General features: G+C 38.7%; 1 protein-coding gene across 1 annotated transcript in view; it reads right to left on the bottom strand.

The window, feature by feature from the left end:
• Positions 1-2,460: 2,460 nt before the first annotated feature.
• LOC128649623 (C-factor) overlaps positions 2,461-24,437 on the bottom strand; it is a 30,452-nt gene continuing 8,475 nt past the window's right edge. Inside the window, exons 2-3 of the mRNA XM_053702987.1 lie at positions 7,367-7,544; positions 2,461-3,026 (exon numbers count right to left, since the gene is read on the bottom strand). Coding sequence (XP_053558962.1) covers positions 2,740-3,026; positions 7,367-7,544 — 465 coding nt within the window. The 3' untranslated portion in view covers positions 2,461-2,739. The remainder of the gene's footprint in view (positions 3,027-7,366; positions 7,545-24,437) is intronic.

Genomic DNA, 24,437 nt, shown 5'->3' with positions numbered 1-24,437 from the left:
TGGAAAAAAAAACACTTTTTCTAACGTTGACCCCCAAAATCTGTTACATATCTACAACCACCAAAAAACACCTATGCTAAATAGTTTCTAAATTTTGTCCTGAGTTTAGAAATACCCAATGTTTACATGTTCTTTGCAAGTTATAGGGCCATAAATACAAGTAGCACTTTGCTATTTCCAAACCATTTTTTTTTTTCAAAATTAGCGCTAGTTACATTAGAACACTAATATCTTTCAGGAATTCCTGAATATCCATTGACATGTACATATTTTTTTTTAGTAGACATCCCAAAGTATTGATCTAGGCCAATTTTGGTATATTTCATGCCACCATTTCACTGCCAAATGCGATCAAATACAAAAAATTGTTCACTTCTTCACAAATTTTCGGTTTCTCACTGAAATTATTTACAAACAGCTTGTTCAATAATGGCATAAATGGTTGTAAATTCTTCTCTGGGATCCCCTTTGTTCATAAATAGCTGACATATATGGCGTTGCTTTTTGGTAATTAGAAGGCCGCTAAATGCCACTGTGCACCACACGTATATTATGCCCAGCAGTGAAGGGGTTAATTAGGGAGCTTTTTGGGGTAATTTTAGCTTTAGTGTAGTAGACAAGCCCAAGTATTGATCTAGGCCCATTTTGGTATATTTCATGCCACCATTTCACCGCCAAATGCAATCAAATTAAAAAAAACGTTACATTTTTCACAATTTTAGGTTTCTCACTGAAATCATTTACAAACAGCTATGCTCCCGATCCCGCCCCCCTCCACATTACCCGGCTGCTTTCCAGAATGAGGACGTGCAGGGTACGTCCTTGGTCGTTAACTGACATTTTTTAGAGGACGTACCCTGCACGTCCTGGGTCGTTAAGGGGTTAATGTCCCTTTAACCAATACCGTTTCAGAAATTCTAACAATTGACGGCCAATAGAGACTATAACCTCATGTGTATAGTAAAGAGGTTTATTACTTCTCCCTGAAGAGTTAAGGGACATTGTACTGTAAATTTTTCTACCCTTTAATGTGTTCTCAACAACTGATTTTACCTGCTGGGATACATTAAAGCATTTACAAATAGTTCCTATACCTTTATTTTGTCATTAGAAATAGCAAATTCTGCCTGTTGAAAACGCCACCTATAATACAAATGTTATTACTGCAACATTGGCCTTAGAAAACGCTTTGTAAGCTCAAAGTAGCAACATAAATCAACCTCTCAGTGAGTGGTGGGGGAAAACAGCTCAGTTCATTTGAAAGGGTATAATTGCAGCTCCCTTTAATACAATGACTTCTTATTAGTTGCGTGCCTGAGTACATTGTCCCTTTAACTCCTTTCATGCCAAATTTGTGAGAAACATATGTGGCAGATGGAGGGATATAGAAGAGGCCTCCTTACCCTTCCATATACAGCTCCAAGACCTGACCCCTCTCACTTCCACTCTATAGCAGACCTTCCCACAGGTCTCCCAGAAACACACCCTAATGTATAGGCTCGACTTGGGATCTTGCATGTCCGCGACCTGTTGACACCCGCCCACCCAGACCAATACATTACTCTTGACCAGATCTGGATCTTCTCATATCCCTCCATACTAACCCTTTGAATACACCTGTATTAATTTTTTTTGAAAAGCTGGGGATTTAAGAGGACTACTCCTCGCCCACTAGATGGAGCCTAGGTGGGAAATTATATAGACCACTAACTTTTCACTGCACCTTAATGCATGGAGCCACTCCTTAAGATAAAGCCCCCCCCCATTTATTGAGATGGGAAAAAAGAACCTTAGAGACTTTAGCTCTGGCACTATTATGTCTACAAAAAAGGCCACTCATTGTGTCACCCTGTTTGATGTATTATACATTACTTACCTATTGGTACTATGTCCCTACCCGCCTAGCTAAATTGACATTGAGAGTGTCTCCCTCATGTGTTGGAGTAGGTGTGGGCAAGTTGGTGATTCTAAACACATCGGGTGGAAAGCAACAAACTCAAAGCCTTATGGAATATGTGTTTCTCGACCTTGTTAAGCTTAGGAATACAGCTCCCTAGGACTCCAAAATTAGCTTTACTGCACAGAGGAATACACCCCTTACCCAGACCTAACAGTTACTTCTGTGTCTATATCCAAATGGCGGTTAAATTATTCATAGCCAAATCCTTGAAAAGGGAATTGCCCCCAAGTTGGTCCTCAGTTATAAACATTATGGCTTATATATTCCATGGGAAAAAATATATTTTATGCCAATCGAAACCAGTTCGAATTGATCTGCGCAGATTGGGTAACCCAATACAACCCCCCCCCCCCCCCCCAGTGGACCCCATCAATTTTTGGGTCTTTAGCCCCCCCCCTACATGACTTGTCACTAGTTCCCTCCATCACAACTGCCCCACTGAGATAGTTACTACTGTCACTAGAAGTTGATACTACTGACAAAAGCACTACAACATCACAAAGAATTTATACATTTATTGCACTAAAAGTTGTAATGGTACTGTACACTTTTCTTCTCTCTGCATTCTTGAACTGTGAAAGCAATCTTGTCATGTCTACTTAAAATCGACAATAACCAATTGTTAACAAACATACACACGTAAACAAAAATAACTTTTCTTGGGTATGTGGCCTAACAAAATATCCTGAGTATACTTCTGATCCAACACAACTAGAGATTACAGTGTAAAGCAAACTTTAAAATAAAAATAAAAAATAGTCACAGATCCGTATGACAAGCTACCAGGGTAGTTCAGATCCATCCCAGGAAAAAAACTTCCCAGTCTTCTCTAAGCTTAAATTTTCAATGATGTGCATAAGACAACGAACAGAGTGCTCCGTAGAGAACAGCTTCTCTTTGGGGACGTTTCTATGATAAGGTTTTGATAAGTCAGTCGCTACAGTGCCAGGATGTAATGAAACACAAACGACTTTCTGCTTTCCTCTTGCCAGTTCAATAGAAAGGTTCTTTGTCGCCATATTCAGAGCAGCTTTCGACATTCTGTAGCTGTACCATCCACCTAAGGCTAGAAGAGAATATGTATTACTATGTGTTCCGAGAAATGTAAAATCAGTAACTGTATAATCCGTAATACACAATGATAAGTAACAGCATTAATGGAAAAAAAGGCATGAACAGGACGTAAAAACCTAAAATATTAAACTCAGTCCGACTATAAAATGTGCTCAAATTGTTTTTGCTTCAAAATGAATACATTTCTATATGTAAAAAAGATTAAAGGGACAGTCTAGTCAAAAATGTAACTTTCATGATTCAGGCAGGGCATGCAATTTTAAACAACTTTTCAATTACTTTTATCATCAAATTTATTTTGTTCCCTTAGTCTTCGTTGAAAGCTAAACCTAGGTAGGCTCATATTTCTAAGGCCTTGAAGGCCGCCTCATATCAGTGCATTTTGACAATTGTTCCCAGATAGACAGTGCTAGTTCATGTATGCCATATAGATAACATTGTGTCAGCATTGGTTCCAAGCATAACTGAATTAGTTAATAAAATATGACCTTAGAACTATATGATAAATAAAATTGTTTTCTGGGTCACGTTTGAAGGCATTTTTTCCAAAGTGGAAGAAAATTATCGTAGCTTGGCCAATTACAGTGCAACTCCAATTTATTGCCCCTATTAGGAAGTCAGAAACCTTTCTTTCCTTGGTGGTGGCGGACTTTCTTCCTCAAGCATGGTTACCACATACGGGTCAGAGATGCATATGGAGGTGGAGGTTGAGGTTGGGGAGAGGGGGGCTTAGGTAATTTTTTATTTTTTTTTGCTTTCTATGCTGACGCTTAATTTATTAGGTATTTTCGCACATGTAAAATATATGGTTTTCCATACTGTATAGGTATAAAGAGGAGCTCAAGGAAAGAATATAATTATTTTCTCGGTAATATATATGTTCTTGTTGTGCAAACTACAATGTGAAAACTCAAATGTCTGGTTATTATTTGTTGTTCTTTTGTGATGAAATGAATATATATTTATGCAAGTCTGTCAAAAGAATTGAAATAAGGAGGCAGTCAGTAGAGGCTTAGATAAAAAGGTAATGTTTATGCAAAACAGGGGAATGGAATGGGTAATAAAAGGGAGTATTTATCATTTTAAACAATACAAATTCTGGAGTAGACTAACAGTAGGTAACAAAAGCTAACAAGCATTGTTGAACAAATTCAAGGAACAATAAACTCTTAATTTCTATTTGTATATGAAAGAGCAATAGGGATGCAACAACGATTATTTTCATAATCGATCAATTATTTTTTCGATTAATTGACTAATCGGATAAAAAAATAATCAATAATTGTTTCCTATATTTTAAATAGAATCCACATACTGAGTGTTACAAATATAAACTTCAGACTAAAACTTTACATTAACACAACTGTTTGTCCAATTTTTAAGCAGCAGAGCACAGTTTATAACTGTTTGAAAAGAGGTAGAACTTCCACCTTGCAAGGTACATAAAACATATCTTGAATATCTATATGCAATGGTAAATAATCAGCTATAAGGTTAGGGGAAATATCTAGTCCGCTCTAAAAATAACAGATATATACTTATAAAGGATGAATCTGGTACATATCACAATTGATTAAAAATATAAAAAACAATAACAAACAAATCAAAAGCACTAAGAACTATATATCAATAACAGGATAAAGCCGTACACATTTATCTATACAGTACATATAATTAGCAATAGCAAAATTGTGCAAACAGATAATAGTGCACAACAATTTAAATAACTCCCATCACTCTACGGGCTAGGTGTAAATAACAAGCTCGGCACTATATCATGCAAAGCATAGCTCCAAATCACCTGATTTAATATTAACAATCCAAATGAGGACTCCTATTGTATCTGGGTTGCACATAAGCCAGGGGTAGTTTTAAACTTATACTGTCCTGAAAAAGTGAAAAGTAAACGTCCTTTAGGCTAAGGACATAACCATAAAACACAATACCATGTGCAGGAGCTCATTGGAGTGAAGCAGCTGGTGCTGTGCACAGACCAACTAATTGCAAACCAACTAATAGATTATGAGATTCGTTGACAACTTTTTTCATAATCGAATATTATCGATTATGACAATTAGTTGTTGCAGCTCTAAAGAGCAATATTTAAGCATGATAAAACTTGTTCTGCATAGAAATATGTTAAAATGGTTTATTTTCATTATTAAAAATGAAAAGAAGTGCATGTATGTGCACAAATGAACTCTAGGGAATGATTACTCATTGGCTGATAAAACTTCATACAACTCAACAAAAATAAATGTGCTCCATTTATCTAGCTGTTAAAGGGACAGTCAACACCAGAATTTTTGTTGTTTAAAAAAGATAGATAATCCCTTTATTACCCATTCCCCAGTTTTGCATAACCAACACTGTTATATTAATACACTTTTTACTGCTGTGACTAACTGGTATCTAAGCACCTTCTGACCGCCCCTAATCACATGACTTTTAGTTATTATCTATTGACTTGCAGTTTAGCCAATTAGTGCAGTGTCTGCCACAACCCACGGGCGTGATCACAATGCTATCTATATGGTTTACATGAACTACTCTCCCCTGCTGTGAAAAGCAAATACAAAAGCATGTGATTAGAGGCGGCCTTCAAGGGCTTAGAAATTATCATATGAGCCTTCCTAGGTTTGCTCTCAACTAGAATACCAAGAGAACAAAGCAAAATTGTTGATAAAAGTAAATTGGAAAGTTGTTTAAAATTACATGCCCTATTTGAAAAATGAAAGGTTTTTTTGGCCTTGACTGTCCCTTTAACACAGTTTGGAAGCCCTTGTGTTGCAGGTTCACTCATGCATGCAACCACAAGTTAAAAGGGACGTCGCCCAAATGGTCACTACTTGAAAGTGTTGCATATCTGTAAAAAGCTGGCTAGAAAATATCACATGAACATCTATGTGAAAAATAAATTATACCTAAAAATTTCTACAGTAGCCATATCCCATTGAAAAGTGACTATAAGCATCCAATCAGAAAGCTTGTCCCAGGATTTGCAAGGGAACGTGTATCTGACATGTGCAAACACAGTCACTTTATTTCCTTCCTCAGTTTAAGGGAGTTTACTATGAATATGAAATCTTGTGAGATTATGAAGAAATCCCACAAAAATCACACTAAAGTGAAGTGTGAACTCAGCACTGATGAATTTCATTGGATGTTTGTTTTCACCATGCAGATTAGCTAAAGAATTACTGCTCACATATCACTTACTCTAGTGAGCTGAATAAATTCTGAGGTCAAATAGATTCCTTTTTTGGAAATAAAGATTTTTCTAGTCAGCTTTTTACAAATTAGTTGTATCACATGTAAGTGACTTTGGATTTGAGTAACATGTCCCTTTAAGAAGTCACTTATGGAGCGTTTAAGAAGCAGTAGTCTCATTCATGTGGGATGATTGAACAAACCCTTATCTTGCAGAACTGATTGTATAAAGCAAGTGACTGCTTGTGCAATCTTAAAGGGATAGTAAACCCAAACATTTTCTTTTATGATTTGGATAGAACATATAATTTTAAACAACTTTCCAATTTACTTCTATTATCAAATTTGCTTCATTCTCTTGTTATCCATTGCTGAAGGAATAGCATTGCACTACTGGCAGAAAGCTGGGCACATCTATTTAGCCAATCACAAGAGACAAATCTATGCAGGCACCAATTAGCAGCAGCTCCCACTAGTGTAGGATATGTGCGTATTATTTTTCAACAAGGGATACTAAGAGAACAAAGCACATTTGAAAAAAGAAGTGAATTTTTAAAGAGTCTTAAAATTACATGTTCTATCTGTACCGTGCAAGTTTAATTTTGACTTTCCTATCCCTTTAAATTGCCCCCCAAGGCAGTGGACTGTAGTTGGGACCCTTTTCAGCCCCCATGCTTATAAATAGGGACAATAACTGTACAATACATGCAACACACCTAGGCCATACACATATTGCTATTTGTAAGCCAGCAATGTTATTTTCGACAATTTAACCATAACCATCTTGAAATTGGAGCATTTAGTGTTTTGAGACTTGATATGCACTTAAAATAAAAGCTCAGATAGTGTAGGAATCCAATATAACTAAAAGGGCCTCTTGTATTTATCCAGCAGTAAAAATATTTAAGTCCCCTGGGTGGGAGTAGGTTTTAATGGAGGAAAGAGGTGGAAAGGAGAGAAGATATTTTGTTGGGTGAAAATAAAGGGGGGGGGGGTGGTCTCAGAGGGCCATGTGAGTTTCCTGGTCCACTAGTTGCATTTTACACACAATGTACAACTATAACTACTATTTTTATTTTAATAATACAGACTGCTTGTAGTATGTAGTGGTACTTTTCTTACCATTGTCACTTATGGAGCCAACTTTAGCAGACATATTAACTAGTATGCCACTGTGATGTTTGGAAGTGTCAGAAGACAGTGCTCCAAATGCACCTGTTCCTTTAATCAGCAAAGGAGAAAAATATTTAGCCACCAACAATGGTCCAATGGAGTTTGTGGTAAGTGTCAAAGAAAGGCCCTGGAAAATAATAATAAAGAACATGTAATGCAAGTAATGGTTAATAGTCAAACCACCTTGATTAAACTGGGCTACAAAAAAATAAAAATATGAATGTTACTTTTTTTAATCAACTTTTTAGGCTGCAGTAATCAATATTAATCTATTTGCTCTTTAACAGAAACTACACAATTTAAAAAAAAAAAAAAAAAAAGGATATGGAAACCCAGCTTTTTCTGTCATGGTTAAGACAGAGCATTCAATTTTAATCAACTTTATATTTTAATTCTATTATGAAATGTGCTCCATTCTCCTAGAATCCTTTGTTGAAAGAGCAGCAATGCACTACTGGGTAGTAACTGAACATAATTGGCTGAGTGAGCCAATGACAAGAGGTATTTATATGCAGCTTCCAATCACCAGCTAATTAGAGGCTACCTAAGCATGCTTTTCAACAAAGGATAAAAAGAGAATGAATCAAAAATATTAGAGAGGTCAAATTGGATAATTGATAACAATCACATGCACTATCTAAATCATGAAAGTTTATTTTTAATTTTGACCTTGCTAGGGGTGTATAAATAATTTAAAGGGACAATGAACCCAAATTTTTTCTTTCATGATTCAGATAGAGCATGCAATTTTAAGCAACTTTCTAAATTACTCCTATTATCAATTTTTCTTTGTTCACTTGCTATCTTTATTTGAAAAAGAAGGCATCTAAGTTTCTTTTTTGGTTCAGAACTCTGGACAGCACTTTTGTATTGGTGGGTGAATTTATCCACCAATCAGCAAGAATAACCCAGATTATTCACCAAAAATGGGCTGGCATCTAAACTTACATTCTTGCATTTCAAATAAAGATACAAAGAGAATGAAGAACATTTGATAATAGGAGTAAATTAGAAAGTTGCTTAAAATTTCATGCTCAATCTGAATCATGAAAGAAAAAAATTGGGTACAGTGTCCCTTTAAGTTTGATTCACTGCTCAATGTTAAACCCTGTTTTTGTAGCCCAAGATATTGGTCTTTATGGAGCTGTAGTTAGAAGACAGTGAGGATATATAGTGGTGTCCTGTTAACTGTTACATGTATATATGCAAGTGGAAGTCTGACTTCACACAAACACAATGTACATACATACATACACTGCATGCACATACCACACATTTTGTACAATAAAAAACATAAAATGAAAAAAAAAAAACATGTATGTTAATGCGAAAGTATATATTTGATTCCCCTTTAAAGGGACACAAAAGTCAAAATTAAACTTTCATGATTCAGATAGAGTATGTGGTTTTAAAAGACTTTTCAAATGTATTTCTATTATTAAATTGTGCACAGCCTTTTTATAAACACACTTTCTGGGGAACCAGCTACTACTGAGCATATGCATGAGTTCACAGTGTACACGTATATGAATTTGTGATTGGCTGGTGGCTATCACATGATACAGGGGCTGGCAAATTAAAGTACAATTTTGAAATTTGTCAGAAAAATTGTACAGCTCATTTTAAATTCAGGGAAATTACCATTGAAAATGTAGGTAGGGGGTGAGGCTGAGACAGACAGAGTATACTCCCCAACCAGTAGCTTCTCAACTTTATAAGGCGCATTCTAAGTAATTTATCATCTCTTTAGAATAGAGATTTCAGACGTGAGATAAAAATTAAAACATTTTCTTTAATCTCTAAATGTTCTTTTTTTCCCCTTCTGATTTTAAAGGAAATGAATCTCTAAAATTAATTAACAGGCATTACCTACTACCACTTGTCAGGCACGGAAGGGGACAGCCATTCCCTATATAACTTGTAAGAAAAGTGGAATCCAGCCTGTGAAGAGCTCATAAAAATTACCTTTTTGAATTACGTGAATCAGCACACAAACAACATTTCAAGCCTATACAAAACCCTTCTATATGTATGCCAGATATGTATTTAAAGGGCACTAAGGTCAAAATTAAACTTTCATGATTCAGATAGAGCATGCAGTTTTAAGAGACTTTTCAATTTACTTCCATTATTAAATTGTGTAAGTTCTATATAAACACTTTCTGAGGCACCAGTACTAACGAGCATGTGCAAAGGATCAGTGTTTATACATGAGGATGTGATTGGCTGATGGCTGTCACATGACACAGAGGGCTGGCAAACTGAAGTAAATTTAGAAAATTTTAAAAAGTCTACTGCTCATTTAAAAGGATAGAAAACACCAGAAATGTTATTGTTTAAAAAGATAGCTAACCCCTTTATTTACCATTCCCCAGTTTTGCATAACAAACACAGTTATAGAAATATACTTTTTACCTCTAAAATTACTTTGTATCTAAGGTTCTGCAGACTGCATTCTTAGCTCAGATCTTTTGACAGACTTACATTTCAGCCAATTAGTGCTGACTCTTAAATAACTTCATGTGCATGAGCACAATGTTATATACATGAAACACATGAACTAATGCCCTCTAGCTGTGGAAAACTGTAAAATGGATTCATATAAGAGGCGGCTTTCAAGGGATTAGACATTAGAATATGAGCCTTCCTAGGTTTAGCTTTCAACAAAGAATACCAAAAGAACAAAGCAAATTTCATAATAAAAGTAAATTAGAAAGTTGTTTAAAATGACATGAGTAGAGAAGCGGATGGCAGGCACAAGTAAAATCAAAAATACTTTATTAATCCAATATTAAAAGAATAAGCAGACATGGCAGCAGGAGAGCAAACAGTCTGACATGTTTCGCGCCCTCAATGGGCGCTTACTCATAGACTCTATGAGTAAGCGCCCATTGAGGGTGTGAAACATGTCAGACTGTTTCCATTCATTGAATACTTTGCAAGCAAGAGCAAGCATTATATGAATTGACGATCTACGCATCTATCCGATTTATCCACTATTCTGATATTCAGACAATCTGATATTCTATCATATATCCGATATTATGTAAGTATTAAAACTTTATTATAAATATGTACATAACACAAGGAGAAGCATTAAACTAATAGGAGCAAAATTTGGTTTGGACGCAACATACCTTTGTCTATTGTCATCTGATCATCATGTGCTAGCTCCCAGTAGTGCAATGCTGAATTTGATATGAAATATATTATTTTTTTTTACAAGATCACTATTAGAAATTTACTATACAAATTTTTAATCACTGATTGATTAAAATCTATCAATATGTGTATATTTATTTACTTTTAAACATATATACACATCTATTGCCCACCTATCTTTTTAATTGCACGCCTATCTTTTTAAATATAATAATAATGTTAAATTTATTTAAATATCGATAATAGAATAATAAATTATATAGTTTGAGATCATCCAAATAAAAAGATATAAATTACCATTAACATAAACATTATATTTTCCTCTGTCTTTGTTGATAACGCTTTTCATTACATATCCTACTATAATAACGATCAATGTTTGCTCTAATTTTTACGATTTTCAAAGTGCCAATGTTATGTTATTTTCAAATTATCATTTTTATATTTTTACTGTCCATTTTTGGCTAAATATGACTGTTTTGATTGGCCATGAAATTGCTATGATTTGCGGAGCAGCGATACTTAATTAGAACTCTCTGTAATTGTTGACAAAATGATTGCTCCTTAGTATTGCGCATGTGCAAGTCGTGGACGCGCATTGCTTCTGTAACTGTCATCGGGTAGTTCACGCATGTACAGTAACGTTGCGTGACATGTCAGAAAAGGGGCTGAACGCCCCCCCGGGGGGGGGGGGGGGGGGAAACAAGATTTGATGATAGAAGTGTGAATCAAAGCTGAAGGTAAATAACTATATATATCGTTTTTAGGTGCGATTTAGAAAAAATCATGACTTGAAGTACATTTTTTTTATTGCAATGCCCACTATGAGGATGAGCAACGAGCTTGACTTTACATGCAGTTTAAGTTGGATACTACTACCTATGAAAGGCACATGCAGCTGAAATAAATTTGCCACAAACCGTGAGTTTATTTTGGCTGTAGTCATCCCACATCAAAGAAAATGGTCACAATTTGGCTATTTTCCTGGCCAAAAAGCCATTAAGTCCTTTTTTGCTACCTCCCTTCTGTTTCAAATACAAATATTGGTAGTACAACAGGTCGCAATGAAGACCTCAGTGACTTTAAACATGGCACTGTTATAAGATACCACCTTTGCCCAAGTCAGTTTGTGAAATTTCAGCCTTACTAGATCTGCCCCAGTAAACTGTAAGTGCTACTATTGTTAAGTGGAAGGGTCAGCAACAAGAGCACAAGCGCATTGGATAAGAGAAAAGAACAGCATAACTGAACACCAAGCCTGTGGCTTGCTCCCTGAACCAGCACTACACCTCCAGCCATAGCAGTGACCTTATCCTCAGGTCAGCAGTGACACCATCACTGATTGGGAGCCAGACCTGCTCGTCCAAAATCAGTGCCTGAACTCACAAACTCCCACAGACACACTATAAATCCTGTAGAAAGCTTTCCAAGAGTTGTGGCTGTCATAGCTGATAGGGGACAACTCCATATTAATGCCCATGATTTTGGAACAGGATGTCCATCAAGCTCATAGTATAGAAACAACACTATATATAGTGTTTATGGACATACAAAATATATAACGACAAGGAAGTTGGTTTCTTATTAAAGCTGTTTCTTATACGTGAAATTCTGTTTCTTATTCATGGAAGTTGGTTTCTTATTAAAAAAAAATTGTCAGACGGCTTTAAATTGATTTTAAAATAAAAATATAGGTTTTATTTAAATAATAATATGATTCATATAATGTAGTTACACAGAGGTGGAATCCCTTTATACAACAATTGGATATACAAACTAGAAAAATAGGTCATACGTTGGCACCAATACAAATATTACTATTTTCAATAAGTAACTGATATTTTCAAAGGGTTGATAACCATTGGGCCACTGATTTCACTATGAATATATACAGGGTAGATCCCCCTCCATGACATGCATTTATTTTTAGCCTGATGTTTTGGGCACATAAATTGATGCCAACCCTGGCATAGCTGCGGTACTTCTCATTTTTCAATAAGTAACTGATATTTTCAAAGGGTTAATAGCCATTGGGCCACTAATTTCACTATGAATATATACAGGGTAGATCACCCTCTATGCCATGCAATTGTTTTTAGCCTGGCCCAATGGTGTTTTAGCCACAGAAATTAATGCCAACACTGGTATTGGTGCTGTAATTAGCATTGTTTTATAAGTAACAGATATCTTTGAAGGGTTACTAACTATTGGGCCACTGATTTCACTATGAATATATACAGGGTAGATCCCCGTCCATGACATAGAATTGATTTTAGCCTGGCCCAATGGTGTTTTGGGCACAGAAATTGATGCCAACACTGGCATTGGTGCTGTAATTATCCTTTTTGAATAATTAACAGATATTTTCAAAGGGTTAATAACCATTGGGCCACTGATTTCACTATGAATATATACAGGGTAAATCCCCCTCCACGACATGCAATTGTTTTTAGTCTGGCCCAATGGTGTTTTGGCCACAGAAATTGATGTCAACAATGGCATTAGTGCTGTAATTACCATTTTTGAATAAGTAACATATATTTTCGAATGGTTAAAACCATTGGGCCACTGATTTAACTATGAATACATACAGGGTAGATCCTCCTCCATGAGATGCAATTGTTTTTAGCCTGGCCCAATGGTGTTTTAGCCACAGAAATTGATGCCAACACTGGTATTGGTGTTGTAATTACCATTTTTGAATAAGTAACAGATATTTTTGAAGGGTTAATAATCATTGGGTCACTGATTTCACTATGAATATATACAGGGTAGATCCCCGTCCATGACATAGAATTGATTTTTGCCTGGCCCAATGGTGTTTTGGGCACAGAAATTGATGCCAACCCTGGCATAGGTGCGGTACTTCTCATTTTTGAATAAGAAACTGATATTTTCAAAAGGTTAATAACCATTGGGCCACTGATTTCACTATGAATATATACAGGGTAGATACCCCTCCATGACATGCAATTGTTTTTAGCCTGGCCCAATTGTGTTTTGGGCACAGAAATTGATGCCAACACTGGCATTTGTGCTGTAATTCTCATTTTTGAATAAGTAACAGATATTTTCAAAGGGTTAATAACCATTGGGCCACTGATTTTACTATGAATATATACAGAGTATATCCCCCTCCATGCCATGCAATTGTTTTTAGCCTGGCCCAATTGTGTTTTGGGCACAGAAATTGATGCCAACACTGGCATTTGTGCTGTAATTCTCATTTTTGAATAAGTAACAGATATTTTCAAAGGGTTAATAACCATTGGGCCACTGATTTCACTATGAATATATATAGGGTAGATCACCCTCCATGCCATGCAATTGTTTTTAGCCTGGCCCAGTGGTGTTTTGGGCACAGAAATTGATGCCAACACTAGCATTGATGCTGTAATTACCATTTTTGAATAAGTAACAGATATTTTCAAAGAGTTAATAACCATTGGGCCACTGATTTCACTATGAATATATACAGGGTAGATCCCCCTCCATGACATTCAATTGTTTTTATCCTGGCCCAATGTTTTGGGCACATAAATTGATGCCAACCCTGGCATAGGTGACATGATTCTCATTTTTGAATTAATAACAGATATTTTCAAAGGGTTAATAACCATTGGGCCACTGATTTCACTATGAATATATACAGGGTAGATCCCCCTCCATGCCATGCAATTGTTTTTAGCCTGGCCCAATGTTTTGGGCACATAAATTGATGCCAACCCTGGCATAGGTGCTGTAATTATCATTTTTGTATAAGTTAATTAAATTTTCAAAGGGTTAATGACTATTGGGCCACTGGTTTTACTGTTAATATATGTAGGGTAGATCCCCCTCCATTACATTCAGTTGTTTTTATCCTGGTCCAATGGCATGTTGTGCACAGAAATTGATGCCAAGAGAGATTTCACACACATAATGTGAAGGGCCTAGGTGCAGAGTTACTTAGACATTGCTACTATTGTGTGAACAAGCTCATACAGAGTCCATATCTGAGCAGCCACATCTTAAAAGGACCCTTTACTGGAAAAAAAGAGGTTCTATCATTTCAGATGAGGGCTTTTATGTCCCTTTAGGATGAAGTTTATTAACATAAAAATGTTGATCACCGGAATCCACAGCTAAAAACAGATTAGGCATCAGTTGTCCTCTTATGATTTGAATACTCACCATAAGAAATAATGAACACTTCCCCCAATGACTACCATGGAGTTTGCTATGAAACTCTTGGAAGGCTACTATACAGCTGAGAGCTCTAGCATAAGTAAACTATGGTGAGTTCACAGCGTCATCAATTACTTTTGGGAATTTCACTCCTGGCCAGCAGGAGGAGGCAAAGAGCACCACAGCCAAGCTGTTAAGTATCATTCCCCATCCCACAAACCCCAGTCCGTCATTCTCTTTGCCTTGGTGCATGAAGGAGGTGAAGTTTTTGGTGTCTAAAGAAAATTGGATTTCTGCTCTTCAAGCAAGATTTTAGGGTCTAGCCGTACTCCACGTCAATCTCTTCAGTAGGGTAGCTGTTCTTTTAAGGACCCAACGGACAAAAAGCTGGAGGCCTATTTGAAAAGGATATATGTTCATCATGGCCTCCTATGGCAACCTGCTGTGTGTATTGCTACTGTGACAAGCGCGGCATCCTACTGATTTGATGCCCCGTCTGAGTCTCTTCAGGTAGACTCCCCTGGATGAGATCCGAGATCAAATTAAAGCTCTTAAGCTAACCAATTCCTTTATTTCTGATGCTATTATGCAGGTTATTAGACTGGGAGCAAAGTCTTCTGGGCTTGCGGTGCTAGCACGCAGGGCTTTGTGGCTGAAGTCTTGTTCAGCTGTTGTTTCCTCTAAGACAAAGCTTCTGTCGATTCCTTACAAGGGTAAGACCTTGTTTGGACCTGGTCTTGCAGAAATAATTGCTGATATTACGGGTGTAAAGGGTCTTTCTACCTCAAGATAAGAAGAAGACATAAAGGACGTCATAGTAATTTTTGTTCCTTTCGTAAGCTCAGAGTAAAGTCTTCCCCTTCTTCTTCCAAGCAGGATCAGTCCAAGTTGACTTTGAAACCCAGTCAGTCTTGGACTAAGGGGCAGCAATCAAAGAAACCCGCAGCTGAATCCAAATCAGCATGAAGGGTTTGCGCCCGATCCGGGATCGGATCAAGTGGGGGGCAGACATTCTCAGTTCTCTCAAGCATGGATACGAGATGTCCCAGATCCTTGGGCTGTGGACATAGTATCTCAGGGTTAAAAACTAGAATTCAAGACCTTTCCTCCCAGGGGCAGGTTCCACCTCTCAAGATTATCTGCAGACCAGATGAAAAGAGAGGCGTTCTTGAAATGTGTACAGGATCTTTCCTCCCTGGGAGTGATAGTTCTAGTCCCAGTACAGGAACAGGGTCTAGGTTTCTATTCCAATCTGTTCGTGGTTCCCAAAAAAAGAGGGAACTTTCCTACATGTTCTATACCTGAAGTGTCTAAACAAGTTTCTCAGAGTACCGTCCTTCAAGATGGAAACTGTTACATTCTTCCTTTAGTGCAAGAGGGTCAGTTCATGATGACCATAGACCTGAAAGATGCGTACCTCGATGTTCCTATTCACAGGGATAATTAAAAAATTCTGAGATTCGCATTTCAGGACAAACACTTTCAGTTTGTGGCTTTTCCGTTTGGCCTTGCCACAGCTCCCAAAATATTATCAAAGGTTCTGGGGCTCTCTTGGCAGTGATCCGGTCTCTGTGAATTGCAGTGGCGCCCTATCTGGACGACATATTTTTTCAGGTGCCATCTTTCCAACAAGCAAACTCTCACACAGAGATCTTGTTGTTTTTTCTACGTTCCCACAGATGGAAAGTGAATCTTGAAAATAATTCCCTTGTTCCAGCTACAAGGGTATTTTTCTTAGGGACCATAATAGATTCCCTATCAATGAAAATATTTCTGACAGAGGTCAGAAGATCCAAAATTCTTTCCTCTTGCCTCTCTCTATACAGTCTACTGTTCGGCCATCAGTGGCTCAATGTATGGAGGTAATTGGTCTGATGGTTGTTTCCATGAACATCATTCCCTTTGCTCGATTCCATTTGAGAGCTCTGCAGTTATGCATGCACAGTCAATGGAACGGGAACCATGCGGATCTGTCACAGAGGATAAATCTAGATCAGTCGACAAGAGACTCTCCCGTGGTGGTTTTCTCAGGAACATCTGTCTCAGGGAAAATGCTTTCGGAGACCTTCCAGGATGATTATGACCACGGACGCCAGACTTCTGGGCTGGGGGAGCAGTCTGGAACTCATTAAAGGTGCATGGACTCTGGACTCATGAGGAGTCTGCTCTCCCCATAAACATCTTGGAGTTGAGAGCAATTTACAATGCTCTGATGGCTTGGCCTCATCTGTCCTTAAACCGGTTTATCAGGTTCCAGTCAGACAACTTAACCTCAGTGGCTTACATCAACCACCAGGGAGGAACTCAGAGTTCATTAGCCATGAAGGAGGTGACTCAGATTATTCAGTGGGTAGAAGTTCACAATTGCTGTCTATCTGCCATCCACATTCCAGGAGTGGATAACTGGGAAGCCGATTTGTTGAGTAGACAGACTTTTCATCCCAGGGAGTGGGAACTCCATACAGAGGTGGTCTCCAGCTTAAGCCTCAAATGGGGGGTTCCGTAGTTGGATCTGATGGCATCTTGGCAGAATGGCAAGCTTCCAAGGTACAGTTCAAGGTCAAGGGATCCACAGGCCACTCTGATAAATGCTCTGGTGGTCCCTTGGTATTTCAGGCTGGCATACCCATTCCCTCCATTTGCTCTCCACCCACGAGTCATTGCTCGTATCCAACAGGAGAGAGCGTCGGTGATTCTAATAGCCCCTGCATGGCCTCGCAGGATCTAGTATGCAGACCTAGTGGAGAGGTCGTCTCTCCCACCTTGGAGACTGCCTCTGAGGAAGGACCTTCTGATTCAGGGTCCCTTCCATCATCCAAATCTCGCTTCTCTTAAGCTGACTGCTTAGAGATTAAACGCTTAGTTTTGTCTAAGCGTGGTTTTTCTGAGTCGGTCATAGAGACCATGATTCAGGCTTGCAACCCTATTATTAGGAAGATTTACCATTAGATATGGCGTAAATATATCTTTATTGGTGTGAATCCAAGGGCTACTCTTGGAGTAGGGTCAAGATTCCTAGGATTTTGTCCTTTCTTCAGGAAGGTCTGGAGAACGGCTTGTCAGTCAGTACCCTGAAGGTTCAGATTTCTGCTTTATCTATTTTGCTACATAAGCGCCTTGCAGACGTGTCACATGTGCAATCTTTTGGTCAGGCCTTGGTCAGAATCAGGCCTTTGTTTAAGACTGTTGCTCCTCCTTGGAGCCTTAACCTTGTTCTTAAAGTTTTGCAGCAGGCTCCGTTTTAGCCGATGCATTCCATAGATATTAATTTGTTATCTTTGAAGGTTTTGTTTCTTATTACTATTTCTTCTGCTCGGAGAGTCTTGGAACTCTCAGCTTCACCTTATCTTATATGCCTATAAGGCGGCTCTTCATACTAAGTTTGGTTTCCTTCCTAAAGTTGTTTTGAATAGAAATATTAATCATGAAATAGTTGTTACTTCACTATGTCCTAAACCTTCTTCTCATAAGGAACGGTTGTTGCACAACTTGGATGTTGTGCATGCTTTTAAATTCAATCTACAGGCGACTAAGGATTTTTGCCAGTCTTCTGCCCTGTTTGTTTGTTTCTCTGGGAGGCGTAAAGGTCAGAAAGCTACTGCTACTTCTCTTTCTTTCGGGTTGAGAAGTATAATTTGTTTGGCTTATGATACTGCTTGGCAGCAGCCTCCTGAGAAAATTACAACTCATTCCACAAGGGCTTTCTCCTCTTCTTGAGCTTTCAAAAATGAAGCTTCTGTGGAACAGATTTGCAAGGCTGCAACATGGTCCTCCTCACATACTTTTTATAAATTTGATACTTTTGTCTCGGCTGAGGCCTCTTTTGGGAGAAAGGTTCTTCAAGCGGTGCTGCCTTATGTTTAGGTCTACCTGTCTTTTCCCTCCCTAGTCATCTGTGTCCTCTAGCTTGGGTATTGGTTCCCAACAGTAACTGATGACGCTGTGGACTCACCATATCTTAAGAAAGAAAACAAAAGTTATGCTTACCTGATAAATTTATTTATTTCCGGATATAATGAGTCCACGGCCCCCGTCCTTTATTTTAAGACAGTTATTTTTTACTAAACCTCAGGCACCTCTACACCTTGTGTTACTCCTTTTTCTCCATTTACCTTCGTTCGAATGATACTTAACAGCTTGGCTGTGGTGCTCTTTGCCTCCTCCTGCTGGCCAGGAGTGATATTCCCAACAGTAATTGATGATGCCGTGGACTCACCATATCAGGAAAGAAATACATTTTCAGGTAAGCATAAATTTTGGTTTTGTTGTGTTGCTAAAGAATAACATACCAGCCAAGGCTTAGGGGTAGATTTTTCAATTATTTTGCCAGCCTTTGACCCACTACAACTGCAGGGTCTCACAAGAGAACCTGCAGACCGTATTTAACAAGCAGCGGTCATCAGACCGCTGCTTCCCTAACATCTCACTATGCCGGGGTCGGCATCAATTTCTGTGCCCAAAACACCATTGAGCCAGGCTAAAAACATATTTAAAAAGTGCTAGGACTTAAAACACTTACGGCTAGATTTGGAGTTTGGCGGTAGCCGTGAAAACCAGCGTTAGAGGCTCCTAACGCTGGTTTTAGGCTAACTCCGGTATTTGGAGTCACTCAAAAAAGGGTCTAACGCTCACTTTTCAGCCGCGACTTTTCCATACCGCAGATCCCCTTACGTCAATTGCGTATCCTATCTTTTCAATGGGATCTTTCTAACTCCGGTATTTAGAGTCGTGGCTGAAGTGAGCGTTAGAAATCTATCGACAAAACTCCAGCCGCAGAAAAAAGTCAGTAGTTAAGAGCTTTTTGGGCTAACGCCGGTTCATAAAGCTCTTAACTACTGTACTCTAAAGTACACTAACACCCATAAACTACCTATGTACCCCTAAACCGAGGCCCCCCACATCGACGACACTCGATTAAATTTTTTTAACCCCTAATCTGCAGACCGCCACCTACGTTATACTTATGTACCCCTAATCTGCTGCCCCTAACACCGCCGACCCCTGTATTATATTTATTAACCCTTAATCTGCCCCCCACAACGTCGCCGCCAGCTACCTACAATAATTAACCCCTAATCTGCCGACCGCAAAGCGCCGCCACCTACATTATAGCTATGTACCCCTAATCTGCTGCCCCTAACACCGCCGACCCCTATATTATATTTATTAACCCCTAATCTGCCCCCCTCAACGTCGCCTCCACCTGCCTACACTTATTAACCCCTAATCTGCCGAACGGACCGCACCGCTACTATAATAAAGTTATTAACCCCTAATCCGCCTCACTAACCCTATAATAAATAGTATTAACCCCTAATCTGCCCTCCCTAACATCGCCGACACCTAACTTCAATTATTAACCCCTAATCTGCCGACCGGAGCTCACCGCTATTCTAATAAATGTATTAACCCCTAAAGCTAAGTCTAACCCTAACACTAACACCCCCCCTAAATTAAATATAATTTTAATCTAACGAAATTAATTAACTCTTATTAAATAAATTATTCCTATTTAAAGCTAAATACCTGTAAAATAAATCCTAATATAGCTACAATATAAATTATAATTACATTGTAGCTATTTTAGGATTAATATTTATTTTACAGGCAACTTTGTAATTATTTTAACCAGGTACAATAGCTATTAAATAGTTAAGAACTATTTAATAGTTACCTAGTTAAAATAATTACAAAATTACCTGTAAAATAAATCCTAACCTAAGTTACAATTAAACCTAACACTATACTATCATTAAGTTAATTAAATAAAATACCTACAATTACCTACAATTAAACCTAACACTACACTATCAATACATTCATTAAATACAATATCTACAAATAACTACAATGAAATAAACTAACTAAAGTACAAAAAATAAAAAAGAACTAAGTTACAAAAAATAAAAAAATATTTACAAACATAAGAAAAATATTACAACAATTTTAAACTAATTACACCTACGCTAAGCCCCCTAATAAAATAACAAAGACCCCCAAAATAAAAAATGCCCTACCCTATTCTAAATTACTAAAGTTCAAAGCTCTTTTACCTTACCAGCCCTGAACAGGGCCCTTTGCGGGGCATGCCCCAAGAAGTTCAGCTCTTTTGCCTGTAAAAAAAAACATACAATACCCCCCCCCCAACAATACAACCCACCACCCACATACCCCTAATCTAACCCAAACCCCCCTTAAATAAACCTAACACTAAGCCCCTGAAGATCATCCTACCTTGTCTTCACCTCACCAGGTATCACCGATCCGTCCTGGCTCCAAAATCTTCATCCAACCCAAGCGGGGGCTGGCGATCCATCATCCGGTGGCTGAAGAGGTCCAGAAGAGGCTCCAAAGTCTTCATCCTATCCGGGAAGAAGAGGCGATCCGGACCGGCAACCATCTTGATCCAAGCGGCATCTTCTATCTTCATCCGATGACGACCGGCTCCATCCTGAAGACCTCCACCGCGGATCCATCTTCTTCCGGCGACGTCCAACTGAAGAATGACGGTTCCTTTAAGGGACGTCATCCAAGATGGCGTCCCTCGAATTCCGATTGGCTGATAGGATTCTATCAGCCAATCGGAATTAAGGTAGGAATATTCTGATTGGCTGATGGAATCAGCCAATCAGAATCAAGTTCAATCCGATTGGCTGATCCAATCAGCCAATCAGATTGAGCTCGCATTCTATTGGCTGTTCCGATCAGTTGGACGTCGCCGGAAGAAGATGGGTCCGCGGTGGAGGTCTTCAGGATGGAGCCGGTCGTCATCGGATGAAGATAGAAGATGCCGCTTGGATCAAGATGGTTGCCGGTCCGGATCGCCTCTTCTTCCTGGATAGGATGAAGACTTTGGAGCCTCTTCTGGACCTCTTCAGCCACCGGATGATGGATCGCCAGCCCCCGCTTGGGTTGGATGAAGATTTTGGAGCCAGGACGGATCGGTGATACCTGGTGAGGTGAAGACAAGGTAGGATGATCTTCAGGGGCTTAGTGTTAGGTTTATTTAAGGGGGGTTTGGGTTAGATTAGGGGTATGTGGGTGGTGGGTTGTAATGTTGGGGGGGGGGTATTGTATGTTTTTTTTTACAGGCAAAAGAGCGTGACTGTTTTGAAAAATAACATTGCCGCTAAGGTTCTGCAGCAGCGAAGTAGTTAAACCGCTGTTTGATTTCTACATGAACGTTATCCCACATTTGAAAATCCTATTAACTTTTTCTAAGGCTATTTACCTAAAGTGATCAAGTTGGGCTCTCTTAATATGTTATTATTCATTTTTAGATATTTTATGTAAATTGTATCTATTTTTATGTAAATTGCATCTATTGTTTGCTGTTATAAAAACATTGTATCAATTAGTTTTTGTGTGGAATAGCATTATTATCCGTAAATCATTTTTTAAATTTATATTCTTTTAGACCGCAAATTACCTCTATATGAAAACCTTATCAAGTGGGACATAGTGGTTTTTTCACAGAAATTTTTAAGTTTTATATTAGGATTTTAAGAGTTATTTAACCCCTTAATGACCACAGCACTTTTCCATTTTCTGTCCGTTTGGGACCAAGGCTATTTTTACATTTTTGCGGTGTTTGTGTTTAGCTGTAATTTTCCTCTTGCTCATTTACTGTACCCACACATATTATATACCGTTTTTCTCGCCATTAAATGGACTTTCCAGAGATACCATTATTTTCATCATATCTTATAATTTATTGTAAAAAAAATTATAAAATATGAGAAAAAAATGGAAAAAAAACACTTTTTCTAACTTTGACCCCCAAAATCTGTAACACATCTACAACCACCAAAAAACACCCATGCTAAATAGTTTCTAAATTTTGTCCTGAGTTTAGAAATACCCAATGTCTACATGTTCTTTGCTTTTTTTTGCAAGTTATAGGGCCATAAATACAAGTAGCACTTTGCTATTTCCAAACCATTTTATTCAAGATTAGCGCTAGTTACATTGGGACACTGATATCTTTCAGGAATCCCTGAATATCCCTTGACATGTATATATTTTTTTTTAGAAGACATCCCAAAGTATTGATCTAGGCCAATTTTGGTATATTTCATGCCGCCATTTCACCGCCAAATGCGATCAAATACAAAAAATTGTTCACTTTTTCACAAACTTTCGGTTTCTCACTGAAATTATTTACAAACAGCTTGTGCAATTATGGCATAAATGGTTGTAAATTTTTCTCTGGGATCCCCATTGTTCAGAAATAGCAGACATATATGGCTTTGGCATTGCTTTTTGGTAAATAGAAGGCCGCTAAATGCCGCTGTGCACCACACGTGTATTATGCCCAGCAGTGCAGGGGTTAATTAGGGAGCTTGTAGGGTTAATTTTAGCTTTAGTGTAGTGTAGCAGACAACCCAAAGTATTGATCTAGGCCCATTTTGGTATATTGCATGCCACCATTTCACCGCCAAATGCGATCAAATAAAAAAAAAGTTCCCTTTTTCACAAACTTTTTGTTTCTCACTGAAATTATTTACAAACAGCTTGTGCAATTATGGCATAAATGGTTGTAAATTTTTCTCTGTTATCCCCTTTGTTCAGAAATAGCAGACACATATGGCTTTGGCGTTGCTTTTTGGTACTTAGGCCGCTAAATGCGTATCACGCGTATTATGGCTAGCAGTGAAGGGGTTAATTAGGTAGCTTGTAGGGAGCTTGCAGGGTTAATTTTAGCTTTAGTGTAGAGCTTAGCCTCCCACCTGAAACATCAGACCCCCTGATCCCTCCCAAACAGCTCTCTTCCCTCCCCCACCCCCCCAATTGTCCCCGCCCACATAAGTACTGGCAGAAACTCTGCCAGTACTAAAATAAAAGCTATATTTGGGCTTTTTTTTTTAAGAAAAGGCATATTTACATATGCTGCTCTGTAGGACCCCCCTTTAGCCCCCAACCTGACTGATCCCCCACCAAACAGCTCTCTAACTCTCCCCCTCTGCCTTAATGGCCGCCATCTTGGGTACTGGCAGCTGTCTGCCAGTACCCAGTTTAGAATAAAATGACTGATATTTTTTATTTTTTCCCCTTTTCTGTAGTGTAGCTCCCTGCCCCAGCAAAGACCAACCCCCCACCCCCTCCTAGATACCTCCGATTTATATATATTATAATTTTAATACAGCATTTTTCAAATTTTTAACAAGTTATAGTTTCTGTAGTGTAGCGTTCCCACCCGCTCCCGCCCCGTGCACGCGCCCCCCCCCCCGCCCCCCGTGCACGCGCGCAGCGCGCCCGTGCGCGCCCCCATCAGCCCTGCCCCCGATCCCGCCCCCCTCTACATTACCCGGGCCCATCGATGGCCGCCCACCCGCCTCCCAAGTCGGCTCCCACCCACCAACGATACCGGCCATCGATGTCCGGTGCAGAGAGGGGCCACAGAGTGGCTCTCTCTGCATCGGAGGGCCAGACAGTGTTATTGCAGGATGCCTCCATATCGAGGCATCACTGCAATAACCGGAAAGCAGCTGGAAGCGAGCAGGATCGCTTCCAGCTGCTTTCCACACCGAGGACGTGCAGGGTACGTCCTCAGGCATTACCTGCCTTTTTTTTGAGGACGTACCCTGCACGTCCTCGGTCATTAAGGGGTTAAGGACTCCAGTTGGACTTTGCTCAATTTTCCCATATCATATTATCTCTTTTAGAATATATTTATTAGACTATTTCAAAT

Source organism: Bombina bombina, chromosome 2, assembly GCF_027579735.1.
Source record: "Bombina bombina isolate aBomBom1 chromosome 2, aBomBom1.pri, whole genome shotgun sequence".
Taxonomy (NCBI): Eukaryota; Metazoa; Chordata; class Amphibia; order Anura; family Bombinatoridae; genus Bombina; species Bombina bombina.
This window is presented reverse-complemented; position numbering and strand designations above follow the sequence as displayed.